Below are 24206 nucleotides of genomic sequence, written 5' to 3'. Positions count from 1 at the left end.
TTAATCTAAGGTGATATAGGGTTATGGAGTTAGTATCTGTGCACAGAAAAATGTGACCAAACGCTAGAAGAGGATTTAATCTGGAAGCTCCTAAACAAGGCTGTAGTGTTCAGTGTCAGTTTTGGGGGTTTATCCTCATCGTGTTCAAGCCGTTCCATTGTTTTGGCATGCATTGTATTCACCGTATTCAAGATGAAGGAAGGATAAATAGACCAACATACAGGTTTCAGAATGGGAGTAAGGATAGTGTGTATGTGTCATGGTATTGTTCAGTGGAACAGAACAGGTTAAGAAGACTGGAGGAAAAGAGATGTGCCCATATTGTATCCATCTTCATGGCTAAAAAGGGTGTATATTTTTTAAACATCTATTACCATAAAAAACTTAAGGACTCTACATTAAGTTATGATGATGTCAGCTCAAGCTCATTTTATGTGGCCTCCTCCTTTCAATTATTGAAAGTAGTATGTTAAAAAGCTGAAAGGTTTAATGGCATCTACAGTACAAGACTAATCTTGAGGGCTGTGAGGAATGCAGGAAGTCCAAGCCATTAAAGGCGTACCCTTTCTGTAGATACTGATGATTTTTAAAGACATTTGTTGGAACCTTGTGCCAGGACTGCCACCAGATGTGAGTCAAGTGCACCAGCCCATTCTGGTATGCACTGCTCATATTCATTGGGATCCAGAGTTCTGTGATGTCAAGTTAATCCAGACCATGATGCTGTCCAATGAGCTACGCAGTATTTTAGAAGATGCGAGTCACAGTTTTCGTCCAGGGCACAAACCCGACACAAATAATATCCAGTTATTGTTATGTGGAGATTTCAACTCATTACCTGATTCAGGTAAGTTGTGCAGTGAATTCTGTTGCAGACTTGTTATTTCCATGTATCAGCTCTGCCTGCTGCTATCATTCAGTTTGCTCTCAGGTTCTCTCAAGTGTTCTGTTCAGTACATTAGGCAGCTGTTAGAGCTGCTGTTTTACAGCATGGTACAGTAGAATTTTTTCTGTAATTTCTCTCATTTGAAATTGAAAATATGATGGAAAAATGAGAAATCAGACCTTTGTTTCAGTAGTATATGCATCGTAATATTCACATCATTTTATGTACTATGTTGACCTGAATTACATAATCAGATTAGTGTATCTTGTTGTTACAAGTCCTTCAGTTTAAGCGTAATGTTTTCTTACGGGTCACATACTCGCATGCTGTTATGAGGCTTCTCTGCTCACAGATGGATTTGTGTTTTACAAACCTTCTACCATTTACTTTGGCATGTTTTTCATTGGCCAGAGTGAATCAATATATAAATATAATTTCTGTATATGTAGGAGTGATTGAATTCCTGACATCAGGACGTGTACCTGCAGACCATAAAGACTTCAAGTCCCTTGCCTACAAGTCTTGCCTGCAAAAGATCTCAGGCTGTGATAAACCAAATGAATTCACACATTCCTTCAAGCTGGCCTCAGCATACAGTGAAGACATAATGCCATTCACCAATTACACGTATGTATGAAGTTTGAGGTTTACATGGAAGTGAATATTAAAATTACAACCTGCTGGTATATAGGTATCATTTCAAAGGAACCTCCTGCCCCATCTTCAGAGTACACTGTTGCTGGAAGCATCAGGTTCCTCTCAAAGACTGGTACTTGTCCACATGGCATTGTATCCTTTAGATTCTTTGGATGCTCTTGTATTTATTTCTTTAATCTGCAGTTTTTACTTTGGATTATAATGCTTGTTGGTTATACCCTGCTGAAAGAGTGGTCATGTACTGTATATTAATGGAAATACAATTTCTGTTTGCAGATTTGATTTTAAGGGTATTATTGATTACATCTTCTACTCAAAACAGAGCATGACTCCTTTGGGTTTGCTTGGACCATTAGCTCCTGAGTGGCTTAGGGAGAACAAAGTGGTAGGGTGTCCACATCCGCATGTGCCATCAGGTAAGCCAGCTCACTCTTCAGCATTTGCAGTCTTTCACAATAATAAAATGCCTTCTATAGACTGAAGTCACATAGATGAAGCTCTTAGACACAGTGATTGTGTTTCTGGACATTATCAATCATCCTGTTTCTGTTTAAAACACAGTGTTTCAGAGATTGGATTCTGTCTCCATCTTCAAGTAAAACCTACTCATTTGGGCTCAGTTGATAGAGCTAGCTTATATCTCCAGACACCAACACCAGCCCAACTGAGTGGTTTTCACTTGAAGACAGAGACAGAATCCAGTCTCTGAAATATTGTATATTTTAAATGAAAACACGATGATTGATAATGTCCAGAAACACAATAATTGTACGAGGGTGAGTCAATAAGTAAGTTACAAATGGATATAGATCTTAAAAAAAATGTACTGATTTGAAAAATGTTTTTATTTCTCAACATAATCTCCCTTTACATTCAGGCACTTATCCCATCGTTTCGCAAGCCCCTGAAAACCAGTGGCATAAAATTCTTTGGGCTGCTGTCGGATCCAGGCGGTGACTTCCCTTTCTACAGCTTCATCGTCGGGAAAATGTTCAGCCGAAAGATGAAGTTTAAGAGGGCCGAACAAATGGATGTCACTTGGAGCAAGGCCAGGGCTATACGGAGGATGCTCGAGGACTTCCAACTTGAAATTTCACAGCGTCTCATTTGTCTTGTTTGCAGTATGGGGACGCACGTCATTCAAGAGCAACACGCCTTTGGTGAGGAGTCCTGGTCGCTTCCGTTGAATGACCTTACGAAGTTTCCCAAGGATGTTACAGTAGGAATTGTCATTTACGGTTTGTCCTTGAGGCTGGAATGCAGTGAGCAGTATGCCTTTGTGATCCTAGTCACCGCCTGGTTCCAACAGCAGCCCAAAGAATTTTTTGCTGCTGGTTTTCAGGGGCTTGTGAAACGATGGGACAAGTGCCTCAATGTACAGCGAGATTATGTTGAGAAATAAAAGCATTTTTCAAATCAGTACTCTTATTTGTTTAAGTTCTATATCCATTTGTAACTTACATATTGTCTTACCTACATATTAATGTACCATTGTCACAGATTCTTAGGTTGTAGCTTGCAGAGTTGGTATTTTATTTTATGCCAATGGTATCACTAGACATATTAGGTCTTGTACTGTAAGAGTACAGATATAAGTAAATAAGTATGCATATTATTGAGGTGAGCTGTGTTTACATTGCAGATCATTTCCCCCTCCTGGTAGAATTGGAAATGACCTCTACAGTGCCTGCTTCTTCCAATGGATTGATCCCACGAAGGTAGCAGCAGGCAAGGGTGCTCCAAGGTAGCACTGGAAACAGGAAGCATGCTCGCAACCCCAGAGACTGAGTTCAGTTCAGTGAGCACCAATAATGCACACTGAGGCAGCTTTAATTTCATCAATCAACCCTTAATGGGCTGCATTCAGAAAACTTCTGTTCTTAACATGGATTCTTTCAGTTTTATGGATCTAAAACTATACAAAGTAGGTGACTGTTACATACCAGTAACACAGCACATTGTTGTATTCTGTATTGCTCCATACTCTCCCCAGCAATTTGATTGTTTTCAGTAAATGGAGGATGTCCATTGTTTGTTGTTCAATGTGCAATATTGGCAGCTTTGACAATAGAACAATATTAGTTAATTTAAAATTTCACATAATGTTGGTTATCAGAAATGAATTTTTGACTTTGCTTATGGGTAATGTACAGTATGTCTTCAGCTGAATGGTGATGTGTCAGCTTATGTTTGGTAAGGTAGACAAGTCATCGGTGAATGAATCTCTATACTGTGAAGATCTTGTTGATAACTGCAGTTTCTGAATTCATGCAGCCTTATTCATCCGTCATCGAAAATCAGTGTGAAGTGACACATCATAATGTGATGGACAGTTTTTTAAAGAAAAATTATGTGTTTAAGAACATAATTATATTATTAATTGAACCTCTGCGTGATTGATGCAGTGAATGAATTTGCAGAATTCTGGGAAAAGAATGGAAATATAATAAAGGTCATTATATGTTGAAATCTATGTTGCTCAGTATAAATGGCGTCAGTGATGATATTGAGTTTAAAAAATGTAAGATATAAAGAAAAATAGTGAATTTATATACTTCGATGTACTGAAGGTGCCTGACAAGGTAAGAAGTACATAAAGTGTTGATAATTATAGTTTTGCACATTGCCAATAGCAATATTAAAACAGTGTGATGACATTATAGGTGTCCAAAATTCAAACGAACTATTTATAAACGAACCGTATATGATACAATGGACATTTGGGCTTACATCTGCTACCATTCAAATGACTTTGGTCAGAGAACGAGCAGCAGGAATTAGGTATCATTTTCAGATTATGATCATTGACTATAGCATTCTCTGTGAGCAGCACAGTTTTTCAGTAGTCTTGCTTATCATCAGTTGTAACTTTTTGCTTTTTCCATATTTTACCAGATTTCATTTCAGTAATGACAGTACTTCTATGGAGGAATAGTCTTGAACTCTTCTTATTTGTCTGTATTTTTGTCAGCAGCTCTCTTCAGGGATTTCCTTCCACTTATTCAAGAACCTGTATGATAACAAGCATGTTCATTATGGAGTTAACACATTTTAGGGGCCCAAATGTAAGTTTTTATGTCACAGTATGATCAGCTTCAGTTCAGCGCTTCATGGAGATCAATCTTGAAAGGTTATATGAATTATAAGTTTGTAGTTCTCAGTTTCATACCATAGGTTTGTGTTATGACATGGCTTAGGCCAACCAAAATCACTCAGTTAACGTTCAAGACCTTTTACATTTTCAGCTTAAATGTGTAGATATACTCTTGACAATGAAGGTAGGTATGTGTTTCTTCAAATATTTTTTATGGTTTCTTAGAATACCTCACATCTGTTGACTGATTTCAAAGTGCATCATGTTTTGTGTTGTGTAAGAGTTGTAGATTTCCCTTCGGAGGAGGAATAAATTGGATGGGAACTGTTGGAATTTGTGTGTATATGTAAGCGAAGACAAGGTCCTTTGTATAGAATGGTGAATATGAATTATGATTAATATAATCTTTATTGGTGCCAGCTTCTTGCATACCTTTAGTTCCTTTGCTGCATTTTGGGCTAAATTTGCTTCTCCAACTTATTTAGAGGAGTCATACATTCATTAGGTATCTTTTGTCAAGTATATTATGAAAATTAATATGTTGGTGGCTATGGTTTTAATGTGGAGCACCAAGTTTTTTAAATTTCGTTCGTGTAGCAAGGTTTGCATAGAGGATACCTTGGAAAGTGACCAGGTGCATAAATAAATATATATATAATAGTCAGTTCCCCTAAAGGAGATATAATGCGACAGGAAGGTACTGCAATAATGATTATAGTTTTATACACTATTTGGTACATCAGTGATTATCTTTATGGTAGTTGTAATTAAGAACATCCCCACTGCCTACATGAAAATGACATAATTCAGATGCAGTCCCTGAGCAAGCAGGAAATCTATTATGTAGATTGCTTTTAGGTGAGAATGCTATTCTGAAACTAGCAGTTAAACATTCAAAGTCAAGGTCCTCTACAGTTATGGATCACTTTCCATAGCATAGTACTACTACTTTACCTTATGGAAACTGGTCTGTGAATATTTAGTTTATGTCTCCAGATAGAAGTTAGTGAAGTGATTCATTTGGCTGAGTTGGATATTTTAATTCCCTCTGCACAAGCACACGATTTGACATTGAAATATATTAAATTCTCTTCAGTCACAGCAGGAACCTACAGGATTTTAGGTGCATATTAAGATACAGACTACCTCTACCTTGAAGATGAGGCAAGGCAGCAGGTTCCTGCAGATGGTGGGTACTTACTACCATACTGCAGGGGGCCAAATATCCAAGAACAGAAACTTAACTGTAAACTGGTTTTATGACAGGAAAATTTTACCATGTTTTTCATTGCTTAACACATAGCACATAAAAGTGATATATAGTTCAGTGGTATGAATAATCATATAATAAAGCAACATATAAAATCTTAATTTCGTTGAGAAAATTGTGAGAGCACTTTAAGCTTTTCCTATATCAGTCTGACTCCATGGAGTTGAGCCGTTCTTGAGAAGCTGGCAGTTTTGCAGCTACTCAAGAATTTCTCAACATTTCATGGAACCCATAGTTCATTACCATGTTTACAAGAGCCCTCTGGTCCCTATCCTGATCCTGATCGGTCCAGTCCATACCACCCCACCTACATCTTGATCTTCCTAGTTGTCTATATCCTTCTCGTTTTCCCATGAAAATCCTACATGCATTCCCCTTTTCCATTTGTGCTATATGCCCTGCCCATCTCATTCTCCTTGACCTGATCTATCTAGATCTTCATCAGTCTACCCTATATATTCTAGTTGTCCATTTTAAGACAGTTGTGTTGATCCTGGACCACAGCTTTGTCAAAATACTTAGGATACCTTAACTGGAAATGTGCTGATTTGATTTTTATACATAATATTAAGAAGTAATATCAAGATGTGAATACAACATGATCTATAAATGCATGGAAATTTGTGATACATGTATCATTTCATGTTGAATGATACAAACATGAAATTAGAATGTTTCATCTGTATTGTATTAATTTAGTTTGACACTGATTTTGGATGTTTAGCAGCTAACTTTAATTAATTCAGAAACCTGGAAAGCGGTCAGTATATGGTGGGGATAATTAAGGTTTTTATGCAGTAACTACTTCATGTACTTCAGTAATTTTTAAAAGCTGATGAAATATATATACTTTGAAGGGATAAATGAGTATTCAGGACTAATTAAATGGTGTGCTGAGGTCATAATTATAATTAATTGAATTTTAAATTAAATTATAGAATAGAGGGTCACATAAAATGTAACAAATGATTTTGTTTGAGGAAAAGTACAGAATTATGGTAGAGGTAGGAATATAGAGCATTACTTATTAAATGCCATCCTTTTTCTTCACTTAATTGCATACATGAATATCAGCAAATATAGAGTGCCAATACTTACAGTTTTCTTATATTGTGTATTCAGTCACTATATTTATTCTATAAAACTGTCTATTCAAGCCTTTTAAAATAAAAATACATGTAATATTGCATTCTATAGATCAGGAATATATGTGGGTACCCTTAGGATGATGACCATTTAAGGTGAAATATGTATAGTAATGCATCAGGTTTTTAAAAAATTGTATAGACACTTTTCGAGGAATAAATATTGTGTTCTGAGTTAGTTTTATGTGTAGTTTTATTGCATTTCATTAATCTGATTTACAAGATTAATTAAATAATTAGTCTTGAAATTTTGTAATGATGTAATATAAAACTTAAGCAGTTGATGGGGATGATTTTGAATTTTGGAAGAACATTAAGCTCACATGCCAAGACCAGTCTCATTCATCTCTTCAAGTAGCAACAGTCAGGGCAAAAATAACTGAAGCTTGCTTTTGACAGCAGTATCTGTATTAGCATCTTCAAGATAATTCTATGTTGTCTTGGTGAACCAGTTTTGTAAACGAGTTTCTGTTTTTAAAGGGATGATGTATAGTATTATGATATGGAAAGTTTAGAGGTTATATGTAAAAGAAGATAGACTGTGGATCTCTGATAATTGTAGTTTCTTAGTATGTTGAAAGTTAGGTGCCAGATGAAATGGCATTTTCAGCTTTAAAAGGTTTTCAGCTAGCTGGCTTGTATATTTGTGTATTTGATCATTTTATTATTGGCAATTTACAGTACTTTTGGTACTTTTCTCAGCAGAGGCAGGGTTGTTCCTATATACTGATGTTTTATTCTGAGAGTTGAAACTTATGCAAAATTGACCATTATTGGAGTGTTCATGATTAAACAAAAACCATAGTAAATTATGAGCCATAAATGTGGCTATCATTTATGTTACACTGTCTGAAGAAATTGAATACATTTGTCTTCTCCCACTACTGATCATGAATTTAGCATGCACTTTTAATAGCACATGAATATCATTAATTATGCAAGTATGGATATTAATTATGATCTGTGTAGATGAATAATTTTTTGTCAGTATATTATATATTTAATTTGAATATTATGTGAAGAATGCCATCTTCTGGGATGTGGCACTATGTAGATACTGTGTAAATGAACGTTTCTCCGAAATGTTGGTTTACACAATATCTACAAGGTGTCATACCCAGAAGACAACATTCTTCATAGTCACATCCATGAGAAGCTCAAATGTTACATTGAGGAATGTATGATTACGTAACCCTTCATCAACTAGAGATAGGTAGGTAGTTGCATTGAACAGTTACAATTGAAAATAATGTACCCATGTTCAACATTAGAAGCAGCAATAGCATTATCAGTAAGACTGCCTTCATGTCTTGTCGTCATTTTGAGGTCACACAATTTTTTCAGCCTCTAGCTTGTTCCAGTAAGGCGAGACTTGAGTATTTGGATGACAAATATAATAGAATTAATTGAACTTGTTGAATTGTTCTAAAATTGGCCCTGCAATCATCTCTTAGCTCTGCTGTTGGTAACATAATGTATGGAGTCCAAAGATTCAGTACACTGCCACTCAAGCCAGCTATGCAACCTGGACTATTGTGATTGATTTGTATAGTGTGCAATAATCCATCCATTTAAAATTCTGTGCACCAGTGCTTCAAAACTATTATTGTGACTAGTGTGAACAAGTTGTTACAGTAAGCGCACAGTTATATTAATTAGCAGGTGAAAGCTTACAGTGAAGCATCATTTCAAAACTGTAGAACTATCTTTATTTTAATAAGTCTTCATGGTCAGTTGTATTTAGTTTTATACATATCATATGTTTAGTTTATAGAACTCAGTGTGTAACAAGAACTTAATTTCTGGTATGTTTCTAATAATTAGAAATTGTTAAACTGATGTAGGAAATGGCGTCTGCTGCATGCATATCTGTTGTGTTGAGAACGTTAAAAAATTTTCACAAGTGATAGTGGAAATTTATATTTGGAATCATGTTAATATTTAATATATTTAAGTTTAACATTATATGTAGTGATAATTTGTACACATTTACATAAGAACTCTGCATGGTGTGCAATTTAAGGAGTATTGCCAATTTATGAAGAACAGCACTTTGTCAAAAATAAATTCACACACTGTGCTAGCTGATCTGTATATAAAATTAAAATCTGTACCTGCATTAAATAAAATAATTTTGTATATGCAAGTCAGGTTGTCCAACTGTACATTTTATTGGTTACCAGAATGCAGCAAACATCGTTAATGCGATTGCATTAATCATTGTGAACGTGTATTTAGAAAAAATGGGGAAAAGTGCAACTTCAGCTTATAATGTGTTTTTGGTCTGTATTGGTATTCTTGATTAACTTATTACTTCTCAAGTTATTCCATGGTGTATTGACTGCAGCATCAGTTATGTACTGTTCTGTGAGCTGCAGAAAATTTTGAAATACACTTGAAGGAAGTGGTCATTGCCTATTTTAAGGTATTCTGAACATGTCTGTTGATGGTATTATTCAGCTTGTTTAACCAATCTCTGAAGAAAGTTTTGATCCGAAAATACGGTTTGCTTCTTCCTGCATTCTAACAAGAAATGTATAAAAGTTTTACATAGGGTTTCAGAAGTAGCAATGGGTGCCAGTAGCACATTTTGATACTGAGTTGGTTTAGTATATCAGATGTGTTTTGATAGGAAGTGTGCATTTATATATTTGGAAAATATGAACATTGAAACAAAAAAATAAATAAAAGTGCTTAGTATACTTATGGCCTAGAGGATGATTTAAGACATTTCACATAATGTAGTCTGAGTCAGTGAAAGAACTTGTTCTCTCTTTTACATTTATTTTATGCTTGCACCCTTATTTCTTCAAATAAAATCCAAAGATGCACTGATAGTTTGGTACCACTAGACATTTGATATACTGTCAGTTTTCGTAGTGCAAAATATGCTTGCCTTCTGTGATTTGTATATCTTTACATTGACACACTACTACATGTTCGTCCCTCCCTCCTTTCTACTTTATAATTTGAATATTACATATGTCAGTGATTTTTTGGTAGGAAGCAAGACTGGAGAAAATTTAAATGAACTCCATTACTAGCTTTGATATCTCTGTTAATACTTACATTGTATGTAGAAAGTTTATAACATGAGGCTGGGCTGTGCATTGGATTAACCATGTTAAAAAAGTATTTCCTGAAAACATAGCATATTGGATTGCTTTTTCTCAAGCTAATCAAAATTGCACAATAAAAATATTTTATCTTAGTATACAGATGAAATGCCGGTCATGGTATCCGAGCAGTCTTCGCTCGCTCAGAAGCTGGGATCGTGGGTTCGAATCCCACTCAGGGCATGGATGTTTGTGTGCGTTTTTCTGTGTTTGTCTACAGGTATATGCCTTGCGACAAGCTGATCGCTCGCCCAAGGAGTCCTACCAAATGTGTAAGATCAAGAAAAACCGAAGTGAATGGAGAAGTTCATGGAGGTAGGCCTAGGCCCACTGGGGCTGTAGTGCCAAGGAAAAATACAGATGAAATGATTGCATGTGAGTTGTGAGGTTCTTATAGTGGTGATTGTTCAGATTGCCCATTTCAGGCTTCATTCTCACTCCCTTCACTGGGTTTCAATGACTACCTTCCTTGGGCTAGTTAATAATCCAACCAATTGCTCACCCTATGTACTTCAACGCTGAAGATGAAGGCAGCATATTCCTTTGAAAAACTTGTATCCATCTACAGGACTATATGGTGTCACAGTATACAAAACCAAATGCTTTAAGTAAAAGTTCTAAAAAAACATAAATACAAACTTCATGCCCAATGAATTTTTCTATGCGTACTGTAGTTTTTCAGGTCATTCAAAGTGATCATCCCAAATTGTTCTGTGCATGCATTTCCTAACCTGTTTCTTTCGCTGTATGAGATCTGAGGTTCTCAGAGTGATTAATAATGCAATTACAGTGTTCTGGGATGTGATGCCATGTAGCGTTGTTCTTTCTTCCTTTCCCTCCTGGGTAAAAAAAAATTGGAGAGCATTTTTTTTTAATTGCTGTGTGTGTTTATTCTGATCTAAAGTTGTTTTGGCTGTTAAACAGATCGGGATAGCTCAGACTATACTGACAGGTTACAGGCTGAACAGCCTGGGTTCGGTTCTCGGCAGTGCAAGTTTTTTTTTCTGTTCTCCGCAGCATCCAGAGCAGCTCTGCGGCCCACCCAGCTTCCTATTCAGTGGGTACCAAGGGTAAAGTGGCAGGGACATGAAGCCAACCGCTCACCTTCATTTAGTGCCGAGGTCAAGAATGAAATTTGTACCTCCCTTGTCTTGCTTCACTTAATGTGATATCTTACACAATATACTTTGTACTGTACCTCTGTGAGTCCTGGCCTCAAGTCCTTCTGCCAAGGGTCATTTGGAAGCAAGCTGTAAGCTGTTGTTACACGAATTTATACCTGACAAACTTTTAAAGTGATATGATATAGAGAATAAAAATTTATCTGCTACATATAAAAATGTAAACATTTAACATTAAATTTAGGTCTTCAGTGACTTATACAGACAGCTTTTACCACTTTCACCTGACTTGCATTGTATTATGTTTAATTGATAGATAAATTGTTGAATACGTTAAATCATTCACAGTAGGACTCGTGTCTCAAAAAGATTCATGATGATACTGACAACTAAGATAATGATCAACAAATTTGAGTTCATGATGTATAATATGCAGCAGATGTTATTTCTTTACATTTCTTTTCTTACTATACTTATGTAGGCAAGAAAAATAATTGTTGACCACAGTAATGTACATGTACTGAAATTAAAACATGTTGCCCTGGGTTGTGTATTTTTCATCTCAGAATTACCATATAAACAAACAAAAAGTGTTAACAGCATAGCATAGGAATTGCAATTAAAACAGAGTATGCTGTGTACCTCTAAAGAATGAGTGCAGAGTTAAATTTAAGTTAAAGGTGGGCTCATAACAAGGAAAACTATGCCCTTATGACTGAGGCTGTAGTATCAGCTTCTTTCTGGGAATATGGCAGTTGTATTCCTGGAGTAATTTTTATTTTGACTTGAGAAAGTTCCATCATTCGTTTTTAAAGGGTTAGTCATAATGTTGGACATATTAAATGACTATTAGCGTAGGTCAGACACATTTAGAGCTGAATTAATTCTTTTTAAAGCAACTTTCAAACATCAGAACAGTTTACAAAGTTACGAAAAATACGGGTATGAAAGCAGAACTATGATCTGTTACATGTTTAGTTCAAAGCCTTCTGTTTTACTTAACTCTGAAGCAAAACGATGGCAGATTATTAGAATCACCCATACTAATGGAGCTGTACTTGCATGTACTAATGTTAAATTAGTCTATGTTTTGTGACATGAAGTGTGAAGAAAAAGATAGCTACCCTACATAATTATACCTGTGGGGTATGATCTAAGAGTTTTGTAACTGTGGTATGAAGAAAGCACTCTCTATTTAAATACCACTGCATAAGGTTGGCACTTAAATTAGGTTCATCAAAGGCCATGTGAAAGCAGTTTCAGTGGAAAGGGTGACCAGATCTACAGCACAAGTGAAGAACCACTAATATTTTAAGAAATAACATGTGAAGATGCAAATCATGTGTAGCTGCTGATAACTGATATTCACCTTCATAGTGAAGCACAAGCATATGTTATATCCTTTCTGAAGCGGTAGATAAGAATTCATCTGGCTCTGGACAGGGACCAGTAGCATGCTCTTATGAACACAGTAGTGAACTTCTGGTTCCATAAAAAGCAGTACATGTCTGGACTATATGACCAACTATTAACTTCTCATGGAGGATTCTGCTCCATGTAATCAGTGAAATAGTTAGGTAATAATAAACAAATCAAATTATGATTTTGTTAACAAATTAACTGTTATTCTTGTAAATTCTGAACATTCTTGCCTTCAGTTAACTTCTATTGAGAAAAGGGAATGAAATTACTTTCCTTCATCATTCATGGTTTTTTCTAATTTGTTGCAATATGGCATCAAGTATTTGAGGGTGGCTGTTTCAACAATGCAGATTTTTGGAGCAAAGTACAATGGAATGATAGTAGCAAAACCAAGTTTTGGCATATCTCATCTTAAAGAATGAAAAATTTGTGGTTATTAACAAATTAACTCTTATTCTAGTAAATTCTGAAAATTCTTACCTTCCATTAACTTTTATCGAGAAAAGAGAATGGAAATCACTTTCCTTCATCATTTGTGGTTTTTTCTATTTGTTGCATTATGACATCAAGTATTTGAGGGTGGCTGTTTCAACAATGCAGATGGAACAAAAGTAGCAAAACCAAATTTTAAAATTACTCATCCTTGGTATATCTAATCTTAAAGACTGAAAAAATTTGTGGTTATAATATCTGTATATACTAAGGCAAGGCACCATCCCCAGAAAAGGTGTATAAGTGCAGAATGCAGTTGACACTTGTCATCTGTTGGAAAGGCTGAAGTGTTACAATATAACACGGAACAGCTCTGTGGTGGCTGGTGGAAGAACTGGTGAAGGTTTGCAATAGGATGCTTGTACAGGGAGTCATTTTACATTTGAGCAAGAATCTGTTTTGTTAATGCCCACCAGAGTCTCTCGTTCATGTTTTACCAAAACCTCCAATATATGACAGTCTTGTGAGTAGTACCAAGAAAGGCTGTTTCAGACTGAAAGTAGTGCATTGTGTTTAGTCACATTTCCACTTGTTGCTAGCCACTTTTGCATCTAGGCTTGATGAGTAGAAGATTTGATTTTCTTTTATTGTAGTCCATTTATTTTCAAGGATTAAAATTTTTCTAGTTTTTTCAGTCCTGGATTTGTATGATTTAATTTGTTAATTGTTCAGTGAGAAGATTTGTTACACTGTAACAGTAATTGAATGGTTAATAGTTCAGCTGTGGGTGACTTGCAGTTTGCTTAGTCAAAATAATAATATCTTTAACCCTACAGCCTGCTGCTGATGGATCAATATCTGAAATGTAACACTACCCATGAATACTCACCTTTCGTGATGTCTGTCAGGAGGTGTTCAAAGTCAGATGAAAAAGATTTAGTAGCAAAACTAGCCACAGAAATGATGTCCAGTGGTCAAGAAGACAAGCCAGAATTGCAATCTATACTTTGTTCATAAGTGCTGCCTAATGCTAGTATGTAAGCTGATGTGGCACCAGAAAACAAGAACAGAACCATGACAAAGCAAATGTGAAGAGATTTGTAAGTAACTTCTTCTTATTTCGTTGATTAACTCTTAAAGAAGAGGTAAAAGATAATTTATTTGAAAAAGTATATCCCTTCATGTAGATCTATTAACTGAACAATTGATGAGTTTAATCTACTTCCTCATTTGTACTTGCATATTTCATTACTTTTATTTGAAAATGAGTATCATATATCATGAAACATGATTATGCAACTTCCAGGCAATTTATTTTCCATAATACCAAATGTTCTGACTCAGTATCTGGTCATCTATGCAATGTAGTAACAATCTGTTTGAATTGGCATGGCAAACAATTTTAAAACTGCTGCATACTAATAGAAGGAAAGAAAAAAAAAAGAGGTTTTGAATAGTACAATGTGCACATAGGTGTAGCTTATTCTTGTGTTACAATATGGCACTTTCCATTTTTTTTTTGTGAAAAATTACAATAATGGAACTTAATTATTACAAATATGAAGACTTGCCTGATAAACATTTAATGTGTGATTCCATGATGTCAAATTTGCAACAGATTTTTTTCACATATAGTAAATGTCTAGTCACGTCTAAAGTGTTTTAACAACTATTTATTTTATACTGGATTCTAAAATAATTTCTTTGGTTTGAATGGTATTCTTGTTGATGCTGTGGTGAATATTTTACAGAATAGCAGTAGGTAGAATATGTGGAGGCAATTAAGAAAATTTAGAAAGCCATTAGTAAGTTTCATGTTTGAATTAATTTTAATTTTGTTAAATGGAAGTATATTCTTTATGACCATATGATCCAAAAACCGAGAGATAATGTTCTAAGTTTCTAAAAGGTTCCTCTCTCACAGGGAACACACCAGGTCTCCATTATAAAGACCAGTTGATTAATGCACATTAAGGAAATAATCACTGCTTATTCTGAGAATCACAGGAAACAAATACCAAGTGGGCAAAATTTAGGGATTTTCAGTGTTGAAGTAGGTGGTACATACAGTAACCACTGTGCTTTGAAGGGTTCAGATGCATCAAATAAGACTTTCATGTTACAATTTACTATTCTTTAATTATTCATCCTGCATGTTTTAGCATGTTATTTTGTCTGTGTACAAAATATAAAATGAATGTTTTAAACTAAACCAACAGTACCCCATCACAAGAATAAACAGAATACGTAAATGTAATTTTAAATTAAAATAGGCATACATGTACTAAGTACAGTGAAAGATAATTTTAGTACTCTTACGAGTGTGATATAGTTTAATGGTCCCAGAAATTATCTTCAAAAGAATCAGCAGAACATGAGTAACAGCAAACTGTAATATGAAAGCCTTTATTCATGCAAATTATTAAAATACAAAGGTATGAAAACCTTAAAATTTATGATCAGTATAATTATAACCAATGGATATGTGTATTCTACATATGTTTACTGAAAGTCATTGTGTGAAGACATGGTGAATTTGGTATCAGTACAAGTACAGACAATCAGTTCTCTTCACAAAGGTATGGAAAGACTGAACAAAAGCAGGCCCTGTGCTCTGACTTTCACACATGACACATTGCATGAAATGTCAATGCACAGTCTCATATCACAGAATATTGAAATAAAAAGTTTTCAAAATTCAGACCTGTAGTTATGAACTGAATCTTAGTTTGCAAGCTGTGTTGAGATTATATCTACAGGTCAGTTGGTGTGACAGAATAAAGAAGAGGGATGCAGTATTAAAATGAGAAACTTCTAATTTTATACAATTCTTGACTCAAGTATTTTCAGAGCAAATGCCACAATGAATCTAAATTTACTGCAGTCTACAAAGGTGTGTTAAAGAGCCACAGATGCTGACCTTGTTTATAAAGGAGTTCTCACATTCTGCTTGGCTTTGAACAAAATTCCATGTCATTTAGCATGTTTATTTCTCTCTTAAAGTTTGCATTTGTATGATTTGTCTTTATAAATACATATTAATGACAACTATGCATACTCTTCACAAGCATAAAATAACTAGCATGGCTGCTACTGTATACCTAATTGCCTGATGTTATAACATGATTTTAGTGACAATTCTTTTCCTTCCCTTTATCTGGCTTTATGCAAATGGAATCTAAACAAAGTATTGCCCAGTCTACAGTATATGTATCTAGAATACATTCCAGTTTAAAACATTTCAAATACCATAATTAAACTACTGTATAGGAAGATTTTTGGAAGTTTTAATGGTTTGATGAAATATGGTGCAATTTCAAAGTGGATGTGGAACTGGTACAAAACTATTTTAAAAATACTGTATTAATTTCAAAATCCAGTCAAGCTCTGTAATTGTTTATGCAGAATTCTAATTAATATTAATTGGTGATGTCATGAGGTAGTGTAAATTGAAATGTGTACAGTCATATGGTTGTATTACACTGCAGGTTCAAGAAATAAGAACTGTTACAGACAGTATTGAGCTTCTCTATTTGTGTGATAGTGACAATACCAAATACAACTGTGTCATTAATTTTTCATTCTAAAAGTACAAATAACAAATATTATGATGCCTGATTGGATTTTGTGTATCTCACGTACTGTAATGTTATGTATATTAAAAGAATGGTCTGTCAATGTTGCATCTCTTTCTCACATCTTTGTCTCATGCTTCACAAACTCTTTTTTAAGAAATCACTGATATATTCGCTGAATGGAAAATATATAGTGAATAAAGAATTTATCAGTATATTCTGTTTAATTAGATAAAACACTATTGTAGTGTACAACCAAAATCTAATACAAGACTTTACGTATGTTTAGATAATTAATTTGTCTGGCAACAATAAACGTGACACNAAGTCATGCAAGGAATATATTGTCATAAAATGTGTTTAATTCTTCTCTACAACTTTTCTTTGAAATATTTTTCACTCTATTGAATTACACTTGAGATGCATGCTGAAACACATGTAGGTCTCTAGTATAAACATTAGATTTTTGTATGCAAACCACTTACAAATGTAAACACAGTCAACTTCTGAACCACTTTTTTCTTCTTTTTTTGACAATTAGTTGCAACATAAAAGGTAAGGAGATGCTTCTTGGATGTAAATCATCTTGCCTTTCCATATTTCCCACAAAGCACATATACCGTGGTAATGCATGACACTACTTACATTAAGGTATTTTTAAGGGTGGAAAAATTCAGGGAAAAAGTCCTCCGGGAGGGACTTTAAGCCGTGTGTCCCGTGTCATAGGTTTACGGCACGTAAAAGAACCTCATATCTCCAAAGGAGGTCACTGAGCCAAATTCAAGGACGTTTCCCGCCCAACAGTAGTCTCTAACGCCTCTGATAGATGGGGGAAGCATTATAGATACCGCCAAGCCAGTGGAGGCCGAACTCACTGGCTCGGTTGGGACTGATGGTACACACCAATATCAGTAGGGTATAGAGACTGGTAGAATATCACAGAGGGAAGCACAATGGACCAATACTGGTCTAAGTGCATGGGGAAACCCACCCTCTCCAATAACTACTTACATTAATATATGAAAAAGAGATTCGCCTGAACCTACCTTTAATAAACCACAGTTTTGCTTCTACCATTATTATACTCATTTCTAATACTGAGGGCCTCATCCCACAAAATGTGTTATCTTTTTCTCTTTTATAATTCCAGGTTGAATTAGGTGTGATAATAATTCTATGTTCAAATTGTAAACATAAACTATTTCTCTGAAGCCTGACATGAAGCAAGGACAATACACCGTCGGTAGTCAGGATATGAAAAGAATATTCATGCATTCTACTTTTCATTATCATCACTCTCAATTCATTGCTTCGCTTAACCTCATGCAAAAAAATGAGCCATCAAGGTCTGCATTTTTTCTGAAGAGACTTTTTCACAGGTGATAAAGTATGCAAACAAATAACTCATCGGCTAATTATGTATATTTAACTAATTCTCTCACTCAAAGGCGTTCCAAATTTTTGTTCTCTCAAATACACAAAAATCAAAGATGTGTAAGGAAAAATATTTTTTTTTTCCTTTCAAATCAGGGTTCTGCTTTAGTGTGGAATTATTATTTGACAAGCATCTCAGAAAATATCAGTGGACTTTAATGTAATCTGCATGCTAATAACTTTGTAATCAGCACTTTGCCAAAGTTAACATTCTAAAAGGTAATCTGTAAATGAAATTTAAATTAATGGCTGCGGACTTCAAGATGCAATGAAATTATGCTGCAAAGAATTAGCATATCATCAAACGGATGTTAAAATGTTAGTGAATGCAGGGGTAGGGGGAGTAGGAATATCAATCATTATGAGAAAAATACAAAATTGACATTTAAAACAAAAAGTGTAAAATTATATTAAAAATAATTGTTGAATATGGAAGTTGTACAGTTGAATTGTGGTTCTAATTAACTTTTCTCCCAAAGAAAAAATCCTTCTGACTTCCTTTCCGGTCACTTGTTCCCCACACATTGGGAATTTCCTTGAACTGGAAGATATATGCACCAAGTGCCTCTTCTTAATCCTTTGGCCTCTCCACTTACAAATTCATGTGTGTGGTATTATCAGCCCAGATTTTTCTGGATGTTTAAACTTGAAATATGATTTCACTATATAACGCTACTGTACAAAGGGAAGGACTCTTTAATTTTACTACATTCGACTGCGTCACGAAGAGCACTGGGTGAAGACACTTAACAGACCTGGATTATCACCTGGTGTTAAATATGGAAAATGTGGAAGTGGTAATATGTTCCACAAAACTATCTATGTGGTGCAGCTAATTGCAGCACCTATCCCAGATGCCCTGCTTTAATACCATATGAGGAAACCTTTAATTTAGTGGATTAAATAAATTTTATTCTGATTGACAGAGAACACAAGGACTGGGCAGAAAATTGTGTTCTAAGACTGACAAAATTCTTCTTCCATACAAAGAGCAATTTCATAATTTAAATACAGTTCACAGGCAGTTAGGATAACTCTTCTTTGGTTCAGTAGATATATATTCATAAATATCATACATAATGAAGTAAATTATTACAGTTCATTTAATTAAGAAACCGGTGAACAGTGTCCTTGCTAGTATATCTGTGTGTGATTCACAGTTATAGGCTTCAGGAATTCCATTTTTATGATCTGATTTGGTATTATCCTAAAAAATAATCAGCCTCTTATATGACAAACCCTGGTAGCCAATGCAATGTCACTTGCGGGATCTGAGGATTGGATTTCTGAGTGTTTATTCATCACTACCATGTCAGCTCATAGCCTTCTTAAAGCACTGGATCAAGGCTTTGTAATACAAAATATTCTGTTTCCATTTGGTTCATTTTAATTAACTGATAGGATAAATTTTCTTTTGTAGGGTATGTTTATTGTACATTTTACTGCAACAAATTATTCCTCTCGCCTTCTTTAAAATTAATTACAGAAGAAATAATCAAGTAACAACTTACATTAAATCGTGTATAAAAATTTGACTGTGTAACAATACCATCCTCTCAGTGGCTAGGCCGGAACCATTAAATATACTTGAAGGTGACGTCCTTTTTTTCTGCTACTGTCTGTAATTCAAGTTTTACTGGACACTGAAGCCAAAAACTGAGCAATTCTTCACAGTAACCAATGAGGAAATACATTTTCCTTGCACTAATAGCTTGACGAACAATTCCTGCAATTCGAATTAAGTTGTGCTGACGTTTTATAATAACTTCAGATTCAAATAAATTGTGCCATGTACCAGTCATAAATTTCCGTATGAAAACATCTTCTACAGCAGTTTCTGCTGGCCGCAAGCCACCTTCAAGGTTAGCTGAAATATAATAATTACAATTATGAAGCAGCACTGATAAAATCTTTGCAAAACATGTATTGTATTTAAAAGTCACATCTTCACTACAAGCAATAGTCAAGGCCAGATAGGCAGTACCTTTTAAGTAAAATTATATATGGCCTGTAACAATAAACAACAAACTCCATTTCAAATTTAATCAAAATCCCACTGCAGATGTTAGATCTGAACCAAGAGACAAAGGAGTAAAGAAGCACTGACAATTTTTCATGAAAAACAGCCCTATGAATTTCTTCTTTAATATATTTATACCACTAGCACAAGCAGTATATCGACTGGCTATAGGTTGGACGACTGAGATGTTGCAGTTCAAGTCCTGGTAGGGTCAAGAATTTTCTCTTCTCCACATCATCCAGACCAATTTCGTTGTCCACCCAACCTCCTATCCCATGGGTATGGGAAATGAAATAGAGTTGAGTTCAGATCAGGAGAATGCGGAGGCCAGAAGATCAAACCCTGTGGCAGATCCATGTATCTGGGGAATTTGCACTTTGGCGTGAAGAATGGGAGGAGATGCTGTTATGCTAAAACCACATTCCTTTGCGAACAGTAAGGACTACACCCTTCAGTAAAAGGCAGTGTTTTTTTTTTCATGGAAATTAGCATACTTCATGGCCCAATTAGGCAATCCTCTATGATTCTGGCCAAAATGACAGTAAATCTTTGTTGAAATCATCTGTCCAGTCCTTGTGAATGTTGCCTCATCAGTAAAGGGCCACAATTTCTGTACAAGCCATTACCAGAACTGGAAATAAAGATTATTGTCCTCTGACTGTAGCCCTTGTACATTGTACACAAAAAGGATACAACTGTTCCTGATGCCAAACTGCACTCTAAGAGAAGCCTGTTTTGTATGATCTGACGAGTACCAGTCAGTTAATTTACATGTACAGCATCTAATGCTTCCTCTTCATTCTGCACATTGTGTCTGCCATAGCCAATGTGTGCTGGTGGCATGACTGCAGCCATTTCCTCAGACTGGTTGGGTTGGGTTGGGTTGTGTCTGATCTGGTTACTGACACTGATATTCCATCAATGCACCTCTACCATTTCCATCACAAAATCTGTACTTGAAATGCATATCAGCATACCCCACATTAGTATATTATGCCATCCTGTCTTACTGTTATCATTACTTAGCCATTGGAAATAATGTGATCCATAATCAAATGCAGTATGAGCTGTCCTGTGGTGTTATGAAGGCTCTACTAAATGAAAAAACACACACAAAAAAAAAGGAAGACAAGTTTGAAATGCTGTAACTCTGAACAGTAGCAAACTGGACAGCCATCTGTTTACATTTTTCACTCCAAATTATCTTGGTGACTTAAGTTTGGCCACTGAATTATGAACCATTCTGAGTAACATATAAGTGCTATTTAAATCTAAATTTCCCAGTCTGAATGTAAAATAACTCTAATATACCGAGCCTTTATCAATTATAACAGTTTTATAGTGACAATTAAAATGAGGTCTACAATGAAATCATATTGTTTTAATCTGTTATAGCACATGAACCCCCTATGAGGGCATCAGCCATGTGTTAATACAAAACAGCTTCACAGAAATTTTTCAGTAGCTGCAGATAAAAACATCCACAGCATTTAAAAGATCATTACTAAACTAATTTATGTTTCATATATACATACAGGTATTCCAAGAGTTCCATGATTTCCTATGAGCAATGTAATGTGGTGGATTAGCCATTTCATATGTAAGAGGTCTATCGCCCTTTGGAGATCTTTTGTATCGGCCAGCCTGCACTTTCTGACAACATGCTGTCATATGGAATAAGCAGGTGTGTCGCTGCTGAAAACCTTCATACTGCAGAAGCTGTAATTACATGTAGTCAATCTAATAATAAATACAGATTTATATGGATTTACTATGTCAACAAATAACCACACACATTCATACAAGGTCTAACTGATAAGGAATGTAACAAAAATGGGTAGTCATAACAGGCACGGTTTATACTCTGGGATATGCATAATTTATTTCATCCTATCCACCAGTTCATGACATATAATGTGCACTGAAATTCAATTTTGATATTAAATGCTAGTAAAATTAAAATGGCTGATGTGAAGTTATTCCAGTGATTAAGTACCATGCCACTAAAGCATGTAGGAATTATTTCCATGTTCTCTACTTTGACACTACATATATTATTGTATTTAAGCATCCTACTGCATTAATATATGTTTTGTACACATACATTTCCCTGTTAAATGCAACTTGTTATCTAGTCACCCTTCTTCCTCACCACGTTTCAGCTGTATACAGCCATCATCAGATCATCTTGCTAAAACTGCTGCACTGTATGTCAAAATTACATATTGCGTGTGAACACGATACTTCCTGGTTAAAATAAATTAACCCTAATTAAAATTAATTATCATCTTAATGTTTTCCATTCATTTAAAAAGTATTTGCTTGAGTATTTCTCATTTTGGATTTATTCATACAGCATTCCCTTTGCAGTGTGGGTATCATATGTGATGTGTTATTTAATTTTATAGTTTTAAGTATTAATAGTTGTTTATAGTTGTGTTCACACATGTCATTTGAGCAGTTTGTAAGGATGTTGATGTAGTGTTATTATAAGTTTTGTTATCTGCACTATGTAAATGATATATTGTTATAATTATTTATTACATATTGTGTCTTTTATGTTAGTTTACTTTTATGTTCATGTATGCACAATTGGCTGTAAGTTTCTCATGCTGCTAGACTAGTTATGTTAAGTGGTCTGTGTATGTAGATATTATGAGCCATGAAACTAATAGTTAACACAGCATCTTTAACAAAGAAATGTCTTAGATGTGCATCAGAAATAACAACTATGGAAAGCTGGTTGTTCCCCACGTTTAGTAAAACCTACTTCATTAGTTGGTTAATTCCATAACCTCACCTTATTCTCACCCTTAAGAAAATGTGTTCAGTACCAGTTTCTGATCTTTCTTATGAAGATGTTTATCTACACAATTATAAATTTCACACTGACGTGGAATAGGTATATAATAGTTAAGACTTGTGGTGCGCATAGTAAAAGTAAAGAAAGTGCCTTGAGTTTTTGGTCTTTCAGTTAAAAATACCCAATGTTTCCACACTGTTGGGGTATAATATAAAGTACTAGATGCCTTTAAACTATTTTTCTAAATAAACGTAATGTGATTCGCTGAACTAGCAAAAATGTCACACCCTTGTGTGACTTTGTGAACATCATGGGTTGACATAAGCTGGTTGTCTTCTGCACTCTCTAACCCAATTAAAGGAAGAGCAGCACTAACACTCGTTTACAGGTATTTGAACTTGATTATCAACATTTTAGTTTACCGTGACACTGGTACCATGCACTACTGGATTTGCCACTACAATATGGTTGGCTAATACCCAGTGTGAGAACATTTATATATTTCAACCTCTTTTCTACATGGAAGTTGTTCACAAACTTGGGTCGCATTATTTTTACGCACATATTAAAATCTCTACGAATCAAACATAACCTCACCGCAATAAATTTTATTCCATATATTTTGAACTGTTATGGTACTTATTTATTTACCCACGGCTACTGTCTTTCGTCCTTCGTGTCTTTTGTTTCGCGCAAGGAACCAAAGAATCAATGTCACAAATTCTCACCTTCAACAGAATTTTACCTGCCCCCTCCATCTTGTATCAATCAATTTATATTACGTTTGGTGTACGTTATTCATGTATATTTCAAAATCTACGTCGATAGGTCTCGCTCCGTTTCGTGCGGATCCGTGTAAGGTAAACCGTCCTGGAGGTCCTGGACCATGACATGAAGGCGATGAGGGCTACTTCAAAATATAAGCGGGACTGCTGACAATGCAAATAATTAGATCGACTTAACAGTATACCGTCAACTCAATACACCATTGATAAGCTAGGAATAGCCTCTGGATGTGGGAAATACGTAAGAAAGGAATAGTATATTATATGGAAAGTGCTGCATCCCATAATTATGGAGTAGCACTTGGGAATGAAAATACACTAAAGGATGACAATTTTTAGAAATATAGAAAGGAAAGCAAGGTGAGAAATATTGAGAAGTGGGAAATTATGAGACAGTTAAAGTAAATACAATGGCAGATAAGTTAATAAACAAGATTAGATGGACG

At 35.1% G+C, this 24206-nt stretch overlaps 2 protein-coding genes across 2 annotated transcripts in view; one reads left to right on the top strand and one right to left on the bottom strand.

The window, feature by feature from the left end:
• LOC111861414 (CCR4-NOT transcription complex subunit 6-like) overlaps positions 1-6123 on the top strand; it is a 317765-nt gene extending 311642 nt beyond the window's left edge. The window contains exons 9-12 of the mRNA XM_023845957.2: positions 617-847; positions 1336-1513; positions 1820-1959; positions 3186-6123. Of these exons, the coding sequence (XP_023701725.2) occupies positions 617-847; positions 1336-1513; positions 1820-1959; positions 3186-3265 (629 nt within the window). The 3' untranslated portion in view covers positions 3266-6123. The remainder of the gene's footprint in view (positions 1-616; positions 848-1335; positions 1514-1819; positions 1960-3185) is intronic.
• Positions 6124-17652: 11529 nt separating this feature from the next.
• On the bottom strand, positions 17653-23950 carry LOC111861400 (28S ribosomal protein S24, mitochondrial). Its single transcript, XM_023845934.2, has 3 exons — positions 23704-23950; positions 21708-21891; positions 17653-20019 (listed from the first exon to the last, which is right to left on the bottom strand). The coding sequence occupies exons 1-3, from the start codon at positions 23731-23733 to the stop codon at positions 19730-19732; spliced, it is 504 nt and encodes a 167-aa protein (XP_023701702.1). The 5' UTR covers positions 23734-23950; the 3' UTR covers positions 17653-19729.
• Positions 23951-24206: the final 256 nt, after the last annotated feature.

The sequence above is a fragment of the Cryptotermes secundus genome, unplaced genomic scaffold (assembly GCF_002891405.2).
Source record: "Cryptotermes secundus unplaced genomic scaffold, Csec_1.0 scaffold16, whole genome shotgun sequence".
Classification (NCBI taxonomy): domain Eukaryota; kingdom Metazoa; phylum Arthropoda; class Insecta; order Blattodea; family Kalotermitidae; genus Cryptotermes; species Cryptotermes secundus.
The sequence above is the reverse complement of the archived record's forward strand: the minus strand, read 5'-3'. Positions and strand labels throughout refer to the sequence as shown.

What these genes read in the sequence shown, in the direction of transcription:
- LOC111861400 (XM_023845934.2), bottom strand. Translation starts at nt 23,733, where the DNA reads ATGGAGGGGGCAGGTAAAATTCTGTTGAAG. An exon ending in CAGGTAAAATTCTGTTGAAG is followed by an intron (nt 21,892 to 23,703) that starts GTGAGAATTTGT and finishes ATGTAATTACAG; the next exon opens with CTTCTGCAGTATGAAGGTTT. An exon ending in ATGGAACTCTTGGAATACCT is followed by an intron (nt 20,020 to 21,707) that starts GTATGTATATAT and finishes ATTATATTTCAG; the next exon opens with CTAACCTTGAAGGTGGCTTG.